The sequence below is a fragment of the Tympanuchus pallidicinctus genome, unplaced genomic scaffold (assembly GCF_026119805.1).
Source record: "Tympanuchus pallidicinctus isolate F22 unplaced genomic scaffold, pur_lepc_1.0 scaffold47, whole genome shotgun sequence".
Classification (NCBI taxonomy): Eukaryota; Metazoa; Chordata; class Aves; order Galliformes; family Phasianidae; genus Tympanuchus; species Tympanuchus pallidicinctus.
This window is the reverse complement of record NW_026294766.1, coordinates 124,041-137,804: the sequence shown is the minus strand read 5'-3', so window position 1 is coordinate 137,804 and position 13,764 is coordinate 124,041. Positions and strand designations below refer to the sequence as shown.

Sequence of the window (13,764 nt, the reverse complement as noted above, 5' to 3'; positions counted from 1 at the left end):
GGAAATGGCCGCAGGGCCGCGTCCATCGTGTCCGAGCTGCAAGAAACGAGGCTGGCACCGTGGGGGCTTCTCCTTTTATTGGGAAGAGCGGCACTTGCGTGGGGGGTGAGGTGTCCCTGTGGGGCTGAGCTACTGCCGTGGGGCTGGGCTGTTCCTAGGGGGGCACAGGCAGCAGTTTAGGGCTGAGGAGCCCCTGGGGGATACGGCAGCATCGTAGGGATGTGCCAGCCCAATAGGGCAGAGCCAGGCCCATAGGGTCCTGGGGGGTTGAGCTGCCCCAGTAGGGCACAGCTGTCCTTTGTGGGGGCAATCTGTCCCTTTAGGGGCAAGCCAGCCCTGTGTGGCCGTGCCAGCACCTTGGAGACAAGCCCTGTACTGTGGAGCTGAGCTGCCCCTTTAGGAGCCATCACTTAGGGTTAAAGCCGTGCTCATAGGATGGGGCCATACCTATAGGGCTGAGTCTCTGTACCCTTTGAGGAAAAGCCATCACTTTGGAGAAGTGCCATCCCCTAGGGGACATGCCCTGTTCAATGGAGCTGAGCTGACCCTCTGGGACAAGCCACCACCTTGGTGCAGAGCCATGCTTATAGGGCAGGGCCATCCCTTAGGGCTGAGTTGTCCTTGTTCCCTTTGGGGACAAGCCAGTCTCTTGGGGCAGAGCCATCCCCGTGCAATGGGGTTGACTCTGTAGGGCTGAGCTGTGGGGCTGTGCCATCCCTTTGGGGACGAGCCATGCCCTGGAGCCGAGCTGTCCCTGCGGTCCTGTCCCACTGCAAGCAATTCTGAGTGTGCCCGGTCAGGGCGGGCGTGCACAGCAACACGTATGTGTGCATCCCCAAACGTCACCAGAGGGTCCTTCCTCAGGGCATGGCCAGCAGCAGAGGGGGGGTCCCGCATGCAGCAGCCCCCTGCAGTCCAGCAGCATGATCGGCGTCCCTGGGGTTATGCTGAGCTGGGGGTGACGTGCCCATCGCTGGGCTCGCTCCAGTTCACAGCCCACTCCTTCCTCTGGATGGTGCCCATCTTCTCCTCGCGGAACTGCTGCCTCTCCTCCCGTGGGATCTTCACAGCGTGGTACTGTGGCACGGCCGGCGGCACGTAGCGTGCCCGGCGGAAGAAGCCCAACTGCGGGGAGCAGCGGGTCAGCACCACGGCGACCGGCATCGGGGCCACAGCTTGGCCATAAGGCAGCACATGGCCAGCTGGGTTTGGGTATGGGCCCCATCTGCCAACAGCTTTGTGCCCACCAGTCCCTCTGTGGCACAGGGCAGCACTTTACACTAGTGCTGCACCAGCCCTTGCACGTCCAAGTGCTGGTGCTGCAAATCCTTGCACGTCCTGGCTTGGCGTTGCAAACCCTGGTGCAACCGTGCACCACACACTGCAAGCTCTCACACGTCCTGCTGCCCTGAGTCTGCAGACCTTCCTCCATCCACCCTGATGCTGCAAACTTCGGCACAGCCATGCACCAGCACTGCAAACCCTCACACGTCCTGCTGCCCTGTGTCTGCAGACCCTCCTCCATCCACCCTGACGCTGCAAACCCTGGCACAACCACACACTGGCACTGCAAACCCTCACACACTCATGCACCAGCACTGCAAACCCCTGCACAACCACACAGCAAACCCTTGCACAACAACACAGCAGCAACACAAACCCGCTATCCCCAACGCTGAAACCCCTTCTCTTCCCACCCTACTGCTGCAAACCCTTGCACAACTGCAAGCAGGGCCTGCAAGCCCTTGTCGCTCCGCCTGGGCACACTGCATGCCCTCACACACGCGTGCAGGAGGCAGCACACCCATGCACACCCGTGCTGGTTGCTGGCGGCCCGGGGTGGGAGCAGCCCCGTGTTACCGCTGGCCCTGCAGCGCCTGTTTGTCCACCTCTGAGGGCTGCAGCCCCCGACGTGCCCGGTAATAATTAGCAGTGTAGCGGGAGGTTGGGCTGCTCCGCTTGAAGAAGCCGCACTGAGGAGGGAAGTGAGAAGGTGAGGAAGGGCACGGCCAGCTGGGGGGGGGCAGCACGGCATGGCACCACGGGGCTTGGCACCGCAGGGATCCTACAGCGTGGCACAGCGCTGCGCGGCACAACGTGGCACTGTAGTGGGCCAAAAGCGTGGCATGACATGGCATGGCAAAACGGGGATGACACAGCACGGCACTGCACGGCACAGCGTGGCCAAAATAGCAGAGCATAGCTCAGGTCAGGTGGCACAGCATGGCACAGGACAGCCAGGGAGGGGACATATCCTGACCTCACCCCATCGCTCACCTTCCAGAGGATGAAGATCAGCAGTGCCAGAACCAGGATGCCGGCCAGCACAGCCAGCAGGATGACCCACCAGGGCACACCGCCAGCCACCGCCACGCCGGGGTCCAGGTAGATGGTGACAGGGATCTGGTGACGGCAGCACCGGTCAGAGGGCTGCAGGGAGGGGGTAGGGGACAGGAATGGGGGCACAGGGCCAGACCTGCGTGGAAGCGTCCTTCAGCACCAGGTTCTTGATGGAAGAGGTCACCGAGACGCTGGCGCGCACAATCAGCTCCACCGAAGTGACGGCCAGGTATTCCTGCGGCAGTGGGGCGTGGGATGGGGCGTGGGATGGGGTGAAGCCCTGCATGGCCCCAAAGATTCATCCCTGTCTCTGTCCTACCTCCAGGAAGGTGCTGTTCCAGAGCCGCCCGCGTGCAGTCAGCACAGCAGCGCGCTCGAAGCTGTAGAGGGGGCAGCGGAACGCCATGCAGCGCGCAGTGCCCTGGGCACAGTCCTGTGGGATGGAGGGGTGGGGGGGGGTCACAGCATGGCTGCACACCGCAGGAGTTGGAGCACCCCAGGGATGGAAAAAAGCCCAGAGATGGGCGAATCCCAGCAATGGCAGCAGCCCAGGAAAGCGAACGTCCCAGGAATGAGAAAATCCCAAAAGTGAGAGTAAGCCAAGGATGGAAATACCTAAGAGTGGGAGAATCCCAGCAACGGGAGCAGCTTAGGAATGACAGCACCCCAGGGATGGAAAAAAATCCAAGAGTGAGAGTGTACCAGGGATAGAAATATCCCAAGAGTGGGAAAATCCCAGCACTGGGATTGCTGGGAACCCAATCCTAGGAATGGAGATCCCACAGCAGTAGGAGCACCCCAGGGACAGGAGCACGCGGGGGATGGGAAAGCCTCAGGGATGGGAACACCCTAGGAGTGGGAGAATCCCAGCAGTGCTCCCAGAGATGGGAGCACCTTAGGAAGGGAGCACCCCGGGGATGGCAGCACCGCAGCCCCACTCACCAGCGTGACGTTCCTCCTCCTTTCAGCGGGCGCTGGCACCCACCAGGACTCCACAGGAGGCTCCTCGGTGACCTCAGCCTCTCCCGGTGGCTCCTGGATGATAAAGACACGCGTGGGTTGGGCTGCCTGCCAGCCCCATCCCCACCACCCTCAGCTCCCCCATATACCAACGCCAGGCGCAGGGGATTGGCAGCAGGGCTGCACACTGTCTGCAGTCCCGGTGCAGCCAGCAGCTCCAGCTGCAGCGGGTAAAGCAGCCACTTCCCATTGCTGAGCTCGTGTGGCCACAGCAGGTTGAGGAAGGCTGAGCCTAACGTCTTCAGCGACGGGCCCCGGTTGGACACCTGTAGGGTGATGCATTACCAAGGGATCCATGGGGTTGCGATCCCCCAGCCCCACAGGATGCTCATATGGGGCTGAGCCCCCCCGGCGCACCCCACTCACCGTCACCTCGAAGAGCACAGCGCTGCCCACCTGGCTCTCGCGCCGCACCGCGCTCTCACCACGCACTGTGCCCCCAAAGAAGAGCCGGGGAGGCACCGCCACGCTGCGGGGACAGCAGGGTCAGTGCAGCCCTGGGAGGGGGGGGGATTGCAGCCCCCCACCCCATTTCCACTCACCCCGTCACCGAGAGGGGCAGCTCGATGACCACACGCGCCCGGGCCACCACCGGCTCCAGGGTTGGCTGCTCGCTGATCCTGGGGACAACAAAGGAGTTGGGGTGGGGGGCATCGCAGAGCCTCTCCTCCTTCCCCCTCCTTCCCCCCCTCTCCAGTGCAGCTCACGTGGACAGGGCCAGCTCCACTGCCAGGTCGGTGGTCTGCAGGGTGATGCCCAGAGTGCTGAGGATAAGGTAGAAGCGCACCTGGAGGACGCAGGGTGAAGGTTGGGATCAAAGCTGGGGGGGTTGGACAGAGGTTTTGGGGGGCGCACTCACCTGGGCTCCACGTTTCATGGGGTTCCCCAGCTCACACTCCACCTGCGAGCCGTTCTGGTTGGCAAGGCACACCACTGGCTTGTCCTGGGGGCAGAGAGCCATCTCAAACTCCAGTACCCCAGAGACCCCTGGAACCAGCCCCATCCCAGAGCCTAAGCGGCCCCAGAATCCCTGAAACCTGCTCTGTCCTGAAGCCCAGCCAACCCTGAGCCCTCAAGGACCAACCTCATCCCAAACCCCAGCATCCCTGGGATACCCAGAACCAGCCCCATCCCCACCCCAAACTTCTGCGCCCCAGAACCAGCCCTGTCCCAAAACACGGCATCCCTGAGGCTGCCAGCACCAACCCTATCCCAAAACCAGAACCACAGAATCCCAGAGTCCAGCCCTGTCCCAGATCCCAGCATCTCCAGGACGTGCTGTACCAACTTCATACCAAACCCAGACACCTCAGAAACCCAAGAACCCCAGGACCTCCCCTCCCCCAAACACCAGCCCTCCAGAATCAGCAGCACCACAAACCCCAGCACCCTGGAACCCTCAGGAAAAAAACAGCATCCCTGGGACCCCTTGGTCCAGCCCCATTCCAAACACCGGCACCCCAAGACCCGACCCCATCACAAAACCCAGCATGCCTGAGATCCCCAGGATCAACTCCATCCCAAATCCTAGCAGATCTCCCAGAATTCCTGCAACCCCCTCTGTCCAAACCCCAGCATCTCTGGGACCCCCAGAACCAGCCCATTCCCAGTACCCCCAAAACCGGCCCCATCCTAAAACCCAGCACCCCCAGAACCAGCCCTATCTCAAAACTCAGACCTCCTGAACCAGCCCCATCCCCAAATACAGCACTCCGAGAACCAGCCCCATCCCAAAACCCAGCACCCCCAGATCCAGCCTCATCGCCCCATCCCCAAGCCCAGGCCCTCCAGAACCAGCCCCATCCCTGAACCCAGCACCCCCGGAACCAGCCCCATCCCTTACCCCCCACCCTCCCACCCATCCATAGCCCTGCATCCATCCCAACCCCTCACACCCCAGGATCACCCCCACCCCTCCACACCCCCAGACCCCACTTCTCTCCCCATCCCACACCGGTGTTGTGCGGCCATCGTAGGGTCGCACGGCGGAGTAGGGCAGCTCCTGGGGGAAGCGGGCAGTGAGCACAGCCTCGTGGGCATCATCCCCATCCCGCTGCGGCTCCGTGGGGTCCGAGGGCATGTTGGTGACATGGATCTCCAGGGCCACGTCCTTCTGGTCGCTCATGGCGAAGATAGCGGTGCCATCCTCACCCCTGTGACAGCCCCTGTGAGCTCCCCGTGCCTTGTGGGATGGGGACAGTGTGGGGACAACGCTCACTTGGGTAGGGGCAGGAAATCAGCGTCTCCCAGGCGGGTGCAGAACTGGAAGCGCAGCTGCAGGTTGCTCTGGCAGATCTTGTCGTCCCCGCAGCCCTGCTTCAGAAAGTGCACCTGCAAAGGGAAAAGCGTTGGATGGAACTCCTGGAGCTGGCCCCGTAGCCGGCCCTATAGCCGGCCCCTCACCTCAGTGCGGTGGCTGCTGGGTTGCTGTGGGCTGAGCACAGGGGGCACGGGAGGCAGGGTGGCACTCCGGCTGCGCCGTGGTGTCCCAGCCCCCTGGATGCCATAGGCAAGGGTGACGGCGATGGGGCGCAGTTTGTCACGGATGCTGTCCTGCAAAGGTGAGGAGGGATGCAGGATGGGGATGGAGACAGGATGGGAACGGGATAGGAATGGGAACAGGGATAGGGATGGGGCAATGGGGATGCAGATAGGATGGGGATAACGGCAAGGATGAGTGGGACAAGGTGGGAACGGGGATAACAGGCACTCACCTGGAGCTGGAAGGTGGCAGTGGTGCAGGTGCGTGTGTGCTGCCGGGGCAGCTCTACAGTGTGGGAGAACTGATGCTCAGGATCCGAGGGCCGACGGCCCAGGAAGGTGACACGGGGGGGGTGACCCAACCGTCGGCGCTCCGTGTCGGCATCAAGCACGTATTCCAGCACTGGTGGGAGAGGGAAGGGGCCGTGTTGGGGTCCCCCCCGCCAACCCAGGGACCCCCGTCCCCTATCCCTGTGTGTGCTTACCCAGGGGGGGGCTGTAGCTGGCAGGGGTGGCCGTATAGCTGAAGCATGCTTGGACATCCACGCTGTGGAGATGTGGGACGGGGGGAAGGTAGGGGGGTGAGATAAGGGAGCGCTGAGTCCTCCAGCTGCAGTGTGGGGCTGAGGGATGGGTGGCACCCACCAGATGCCCTCCTGGTGCTGGCAGTTGCTCTGCTCCAGGTCGATGTTGGCGGGGAGCAGGGAGACGTTCCGGGAGATGTAGACCACTGGACGGGCTCTGCAGGGGGAGCATAGGGGTGCTGGGTGGGAGGCAGACCCCCGGTCACAGCCTCAGCACCTGCGCCCTGCAAGTGGGGACCCCCGGCTGCAACTGAGGACCTCAGGGTCAGGGAGTGCACCAGGGGAGAGGGGATGATGGGACCTTGGGGTGAGGATACTTGGGGGCGGGGGGTGGGTTAGAGTTAGAGTGAGGGGTGCTCAGGGATGGGGGATGCTCAGGGTTGCAGTGAGGGGATGCTCAGAGTGAGGAGATGCTCAGGGATGGGGGTGACCAGTTTGGGGCCAGGTGCCCACAGTGGGCACTCACCTGTACAGCACCACAGTGTCAGACAGGGAGCCAACGAGCAGGTCGGGGTAGAGGTTCCCATCCACATCAACCCCCCCAGAGAGCGCGTACCCAAAAGTTGTCACCCCCACGCCTTCCCCATCCAGCACCTGGGGATGAGGACAGCCGTGACACTGGGAACAGTGGGGAGCAATGGGTGACACCCCAATCCCCCCCCCTCCCACCTCATACCACTCACCTGAGCCGGCTTCACCACGATGCCCAACTTGCTGCCATGGTAGATGTACACCTTGCCAGCACCATCAAACGGGGCTCCCACAGCCAGGTCTGGGAGGGCAGGAGCAGTGAAGGGAGGGCACAGCAGCACAAAGTGGGACACCAGAGCCCTCCCTCTCCCCCCCCTCAGCTCCTCACCCTCAAAGCCATCCAGGTTGAGGTCACCAGCGGTGCCCAGGGCGATGCCAAACATGGAGCCATGGGTGCCGGTGAGGCGCAGGGGGGTGGCAGCATCCCAGTGCCCCGCGGGGTTGATGTAGACATAGGCAGCCCCCCCAATCTCAGCCTTGCGCTCGAAGAAGTGGGGAGCCCCCACCACCAAGTCCATCCAGCTGTGGGCACAGTGGGTGCATCACCCTCTGGGAGCACCCTTGGGTGGCACCGCAGCACCAAAGCACTGTAGCACCACGGCATCAAAGCAGCATGGCACAGCAGCACCGAATCACAGCGACATCAAGGCAGCAAGGCATTGTGTTACCAAGACACCACGGCTCTGACACACCATGGCACCAACACACCATGGCACCAGGGCCCTGACACACCATGGCACCACTGTACCAGGGTGTCAAGGCACCAAGACACCATGGAACCAACACACTTTGGCATTGAGGTACCCTGGTACCAAAGCAATGTGGCACCAAGACCCCACGGCACCACGGCACCACGGCACTGCACTCACCCATCGCTGTTGAGGTCCAGCACTGCCAGTGCGTAGCCAAAGGCAGATGTGAGCTGCTCTCCAGTCAGCACAGCCTCAGGCACCAGGCGGTGCGCGCTGTCACGGCGCAGGATGACCACAGCACCCGTGTGGTTGGCACGTGGTGCCCCACTGACAAAGCTCAGCTCCCGGCGCCGCGTCAGCCCCGCTCCCGAATCCACTGAGAATCCTATGGGTAAATGGGATGGGAGAGAGGTCGGTGCCCACCCCACCCCCGCAGCCCCCCCACCCCGTGCCTCCCATCCGTCCATCTGTCCGTCTCTCTCTTTCTGCTCAGCCTGCCGGGTGTGAGGTCTGCCCGAGGTGGGGTCTGCCCTGGTGTTTGGATGGGTGAAAATGGGGATGGGGGCCTCGCTTGTGCCTCAGTTTCCCTGCTCTGTGCTCCTTGCATTTTTGGGGGTGGGGGTTCACCTCCAGTTCTGACGTAGGGGAAAGCAGGGGTGAGCGAGGAATAGCCCCCTCCCCACATGGCCGGAAGGGAAGATTTTGGGGACAGAGCTGCTAGACCCAGAGCGCCCGTCTCACCCTCCCCAGCTGCAGATGCAGAGCTCCCAGCAGAATCCCCGCATTCCCCATCAGCAGCAGCAGTGCCTGATCCCCCCAGCAGCACAGCACAGCCTTGCCCAGCCCCCTCCCCAGCCCCCTCAGCCTCCCAGCAGGATGCACCCCACATGCAGAAACATCACAGGTGGGGAAAGCACAGAGAGCTGGGCTGTGGGGGGGGGGCAGGCCAGGTTTAGTGCACAGGTGGGACCCCAGGGACTTCCCCCCTCCCCAGGGCAACCTCAACCCCAAGCCTGGCCGTGCCCCCAGCACAGCAGTGGGACATGGAAAGGTCATGAACAGCCACAGGGACAGAGATGGGGACAAGGGGAACCAACACGGAGGGCGGGGGGGAAGGGTGCGGACGGGGCACAGGCACAAAATGGACCCAAACGTTTCCAAGCATGAAGTGTGGCGTGGGGTGGTACACAGCAGTGCGTGTGCATGGTGGGGTGTGCAAGGGGCTGGGTGTGCACGAGATGTGCTCTGTGCATGCATGTGGATGAGGTGCATGCAGAGCAAGAAGCGTGCAAAGAGAGGTGTGTGCGTACCCGACCGTGCACAGATCCGCACGCACGCTTGGGGCTGCAGCCCCGCTCCACTCTGCTCTGCACAGACAGAGGGGAGGGAGGAGACGGGGACACACACACACACACAGGGCTGTGGGGTGGCACACGGGGACGCGGCGTGCTTGGCACTGCCACGCGTACGAACCCAGGTAGCTATTCTGGGGCACATCGCCCGCTGCGCCGGGCACCTTCTCGTTGGGGTCTGGGCTTTTGTACACCAGCTGGTCGGGATCTGAGCTATCAATGTTTGTCACAAACAACAAACCTGCACCCACGTTGGGGCCGAGAGAGAAAGAGAGAGGGCGTCAGCTGGGGCATGAGACGGGGCAGGCTGGAGCCGGGCAGGGAGGACTTGGGGGTCCCCACGCAATGCCGGGCTCCGCCATGCCCATACCGAAGTAGCTGTTGGCGGGCACGGGGATGAGCGAGGGGTCCTGGTCCTTCTCGCCCCCAGCTTCATAGGGGCCGTCGTCGTAGCGCAGGAGATCGAGGGAGCTCTGGTTTAGCAGCTCCACACGCATGTTCCCTGCGGAGCCGAGGAGGGGTCAGAGGGGTCTGGGGGACCCTCCTGGGGAGCACACGGGCTAAGGGAGCACAGAGAGGTGCAGGTGGGGTGCGGGAGATGCCCCTGCGTGGGCACCCCGATGCACAGATACACGGACACAGCCATGCACGGACACACGGACACAGCCCCGTGAGCTCACGCAGCATGCACACACCTCTGTGCTCACACGCAGCACGAGCGTGCATCTCTGTGTGCATGCACTTACCCACGTGCACACAGCCGTGCTCACAAGGCGCACACACGCACACCTTTGCTCACACACACAGCGTGAATGCTTGTGCGCCTTTGCATGCATGCACACACCCGTGCTCACAAAGCCTGCTCACACCTCTGTGCTCACACACAGCACGAGCGTGCATCTCTGTGTGCATGCACTTACCCACGTGCACACAGCCGTGCCCGCACTGCACACAGCTCCTTACCTCGCACGCACAGCATGAATGCAGCCACGTGTACCAGCAGGCAGCTCACACACACTCAGAGCACACTGGGGCACACGGGGCACTTCCACGCACTCACATGCTCGCACCCACTACCCATGCTTGTGCACACCCACCCTCTTGCACACCCATCCACCCCACGCCTCCCCACACCCACCTTTCCAATTATAGGTGCCGGGCGCCCCAAAGAGGACGTAGTGCTGATCGGGGCTGAATGCTGCAGCCAAGCCCTGCTGGCAGAACCCGAAGCGGTCGTGGCCCTGCGGCCGCCCCTCGCAGAACTTCCACTCTCCGCCATCCAGCTCGTCGTGCACCCTGAGGTCCTGGCTCAGCACGAAGCAGCGCCCGATCACATCCCTCGTCTCCAGCGGCTGCTGCACGCGGTTCCGAGCTTCGTACCGATGGGCACAGGTCTGGGTTTGAGCACCGGGGGGTCAGCATCGTGCAGCTCCAGGACCCCCCTTTCCCCTTCTCTCCCCGCAGCGCTCCCCCTCATGCTCACCACGATCTTGCCACCAGCGCCCTGGCTCTTCACGCTCACCCCCAGCCACTGGTTCTCTTTGCTCTCTCTTTGTAGATCCACTTTTTGAAGGGGACACATAGGCAGCATCAATCCTGTGCCTCCCCCCACTCACCACCCCCTCTTCAGCCCCACTGCCCCACGCAATAGGGCTACGAGCCCCCACTTGTATATCCCCCTCACCTCCCTCATCAATGGGCACCCGCCAGCAGTCGGAGGGCTCGGGGGTCAGCGGGCAAGCAAAGAGCCCCCCCGTCCTGTTGGCCGCTTGGCTGGGCAGCGCCGGCGCCTGGGGGGCTCCCACCAGCAGCCTGCAGGGATGGGAAACCCCATTTCAGGGCAAGGGAACCCCCCTCCAGGATCGCTGCCATGCACAAGCGTGTGAATTGCACGCACGCTGCCGGCGTTGCACGCTCAGACCTCCTCTTTGCATCCTCTCCATTGACCTGCCACCCCCTCACAGCTGTCCCTGGGCCCCCACACTGGTCTGAAGGTGAAGGGAGGGGCATGCTGGCCAGGCTGCACCATGCATGCATGCCCAGCTTGGTGCCAGCCCAGCAGAACTGCTGTGATCACAGCATGGCAGAGCCCAGATCTCAGCACATCCCATCCCCCAACCTGACCCCCCTGCAGCCCCCCCAGGTCCCGTGAGGACAATGCTGGGACGTGCCTCACTGTACCCGCAGGAGCACAGCAGCGGCAGAACCCCGTGGCCATGGGGCACCCAGGCACCCCCATGCCTCTCCCTGGAGACCGGTGGCCTCGAGACAAAAGGGAGCCCCAGGAGAGCTGAGCTGGTAAAAATAAACTGGAATTCACTCAAAATAACTCAGCAGCAACATGTCCAAAAAAGGAGGGAGGCAAAAAGAGACATGGGAGCGGCCCCCAGCACCGGGCAGTGCCCAGGGTGCCCAGGCCAAGGAACCAACTAAGGAGGCTGAGCACAGCCCCAAGGGGGGTTGCCAGGGGTGTGGACGAGGGTGCTGGCGCACAGTGCCCGGTGCTGCGCCCCATTCTTGGTGCTGGTGCCATATCCAGTGCTCAGCACCGAGCCCAGTGCCACGCTCAGTGCCCTGTGCCATCCCAGTGCAGGCACCGTGCCCAGTGCTGTGCTCAGTGCCACGCTCAGTGCCACGCTCAGTGCCCGGTGCCGTGCTGCAGTCTCCCTGTTGATGCTGTGTCCGATGCTGTTCCTGATGCTGCTGCCACGCCTGGTGCTATGCCTGCTTCCATGCCTGCTTCCCATCCCACTGCCGCGCTCAGGGGTCGACGCCATGCCCAGTTCTTGGTGCTGGTGCTGTGCCCGGTGCCCCTGCCATGCCCATGCTGCACACCGTGCCATGTTTGGTGCCGAGCCCTGTGCCACTCTCAGTGCCCGGTTCCTGGTGCCGGTGCTGTGCCCGGTGCCGTGCTCAGTTCCCGGTGCCGTGCTCAGTTCCCGGCACACAACTCGATGCCAGCAGCTCTCCAAGCACCTGCCCAAGAACTCCGCTACCGGGAGCGAAAATAACCCCGGGGCGGGCGCCAGGAATGCGGAGAGGCGGCAGCGGAGCCGGGCGGATTGGGGCGGCGGTGACACCGCGCCGGAGCCACAGCCGGGGCGCTCCGGGTTCGGGCAGCGTGCGGAACCCCGAGGTGCGGGACCCCACGGCTGAGGGACGCCATGGTGTGGGACCCCACGGCTGCAGCTCCGGGGCCCCCCACGGCCCCCCCACCCCCGGTGCCGGCGGCTCCCGTGGCACGCGGGTGGGCGTTGGGCATCTCCGCGCCGGGCACTGCGCGCAGGCGATGGGGCGGGGAGGCAAACTGCTGAGATCACCTTCAGTTCCCCACAAAGCCCCAAATCCCACCCCATCTCCGTACAGCGCTCCCCGTTAATAAGCCGGGGAGGGGGGGAAGGGGGTCCCGCTCACCAGCTGGCCGGCTCGGGGCTGAGCTGCCGGTGTAAAGCCACCGAGAAACCGAAGAGGCTGCCCCGGGTTCCGTCCTTCAGCAGAGTGTTGGCAGCGTCCAAGTTGAAAGCTGCTGTGCCCATCAGCTGCAGGCAGAGCCACGGCACGAGCAGCCCCGGGACGGACAGCCCCGCCATGCCCGCACCGCACCGCACCGCACCGCTCCGCTGCGGTCCGCCCACCGCCCTCGCGGTCCCGGCTAAGCACAGCCTCCCCCCCTCCCTCCCCCGGGGACACGGGGCGGTGACACAGCACGGGGGGTGGGGGTGGAAGGGAACACACATCGGTGACAGTGACACAGAGCTGTGACATCGCACGGGGACACCGCGCTGCGCTCTGACCGCGCCCGGCGCTCCTCAGCCGCTGCAGTGATTGCGCTTTGTGCCAGGGCGCTGCGCTGCTGGGCATTGCATCCCACACGGCACTGAGCCCCCCACCCTCCCTCCCTACACCCCCGTGCCAAACTGCACGGCCACAGACACGAGGTGACCTCCAGCACCCCCAAAACAACGCTCCAACATCACCCAAGAGTGTCACCCTACACCCACAGTGACACCCTGGGACGCCCCCCCATCCTGAGAGGTGCAGGAATGCCACCCACTCTGGGGTCCCAGGGCTGAGCAGCCCCCTGCCTCAACCAGAAGGAGTGTGGGGGGGTGGGGGGGGAAAACACTCATGTTTTCCAGCTCTCTGCTATTTTTAACTGCTCTCCAAAGGCCCGTGGAGCTATTTGGGAGCTGGCAGGGTGCTCTGGCCGTGTGAATGTGCCTGACCTCCTCCTCCTCCTTGCTACAGCATTGGGGAGGAGGGTGGGAGAAGCAGGCTCCAGGCCCCCAGCTCAGCCTCCACTTCCTGGCCCCTCCAAATCCCACTGTGACAGCACGGCCACCGTGGGAAACAGCCACGGTGTCCTGGAGGAGAGGAGAATGGGGACATCTGTGGGAACAAGGGTGGGAATGGGAAGGGGGAATGGGGACATGAATAGTAAAAGGGAGGGGAGTGGAAATGGAGTCACTAATGGGAACAGGGATGGGAAAGGGAACGGGGATGGGAAAGGGAATGGGGACAGGGATAAAGATGTGGAATGGAAGGAGAACGGGGGTAGGAACAAGAATGGGGACGGGGATGGGAACAAGAGTAGGAAGGGAAATGCAAATACAGGTGGGAATGGGAACGGAGATGAGGATGGGAAGGGAAAGGGCTCAGCTCCCAGCATCGATTTTATCAATTTTATTTCCACTGTGAGGACGGAGCTGAGACGCAGCCCACATCCAGAGCCAGGGTGGAGCAGCAGCTGCACCCCCCCGCATC

General features: G+C 63.4%; 1 protein-coding gene across 12 annotated transcripts; it reads right to left on the bottom strand.

Annotated features, from left to right (window-relative positions):
* Positions 1-57: 57 nt before the first annotated feature.
* ITGA7 (integrin subunit alpha 7) lies at positions 58-12,643 on the bottom strand. Of its 12 annotated transcripts, XR_008210953.1 has the most exons (27): positions 12,415-12,643; positions 10,685-10,812; positions 10,484-10,563; positions 10,139-10,394; positions 9,371-9,502; positions 9,122-9,241; positions 7,826-8,033; positions 7,285-7,478; positions 7,109-7,197; positions 6,892-7,019; positions 6,487-6,582; positions 6,327-6,388; positions 6,075-6,244; positions 5,764-5,913; positions 5,579-5,691; positions 5,315-5,513; positions 4,220-4,303; positions 4,068-4,147; positions 3,903-3,980; positions 3,727-3,829; positions 3,450-3,626; positions 3,283-3,375; positions 2,660-2,773; positions 2,477-2,575; positions 2,278-2,403; positions 1,516-1,973; positions 1,132-1,422 (listed from the first exon to the last, which is right to left on the bottom strand). XR_008210953.1 is itself a non-coding variant. In XM_052702838.1 (26 exons), exons 1-26 carry the CDS (start codon positions 12,588-12,590, stop codon positions 943-945), a joined length of 3,438 nt encoding a protein of 1,145 aa, XP_052558798.1. In that variant the 5' UTR covers positions 12,591-12,641; the 3' UTR covers positions 58-942. The 12 variants fall into 12 exon arrangements, 9 of the variants coding, with proteins under 9 accessions (XP_052558798.1, XP_052558800.1, XP_052558802.1 ...); XM_052702838.1 differs by lacking the exons at positions 1,132-1,422; positions 1,516-1,973 and adding an exon at positions 58-1,125 and having other exon boundaries at positions 12,415-12,641; XR_008210954.1 differs by lacking the exon at positions 9,122-9,241 and having other exon boundaries at positions 12,415-12,642.
* Between the last annotated feature and the right edge of the window lie 1,121 nt (positions 12,644-13,764).

Excerpts from the sequence above, each read along its gene's own strand:
- ITGA7 (XM_052702838.1), bottom strand. The coding sequence starts at position 12,590 with ATGGCGGGGCTGTCCGTCCCGGGGCTGCTCGTGCCGTGGCTCTGCCTG. Across the intron at positions 5,914-6,074 it reads CTGCCACCTTCCAGCTCCAG|GACAGCATCCGTGACAAACT; the intron begins GTGAGTGCCTGT and ends TCACCTTTGCAG. Across the intron at positions 5,692-5,763 it reads CCAGCAGCCACCGCACTGAG|GTGCACTTTCTGAAGCAGGG; the intron begins GTGAGGGGCCGG and ends TTCCCTTTGCAG.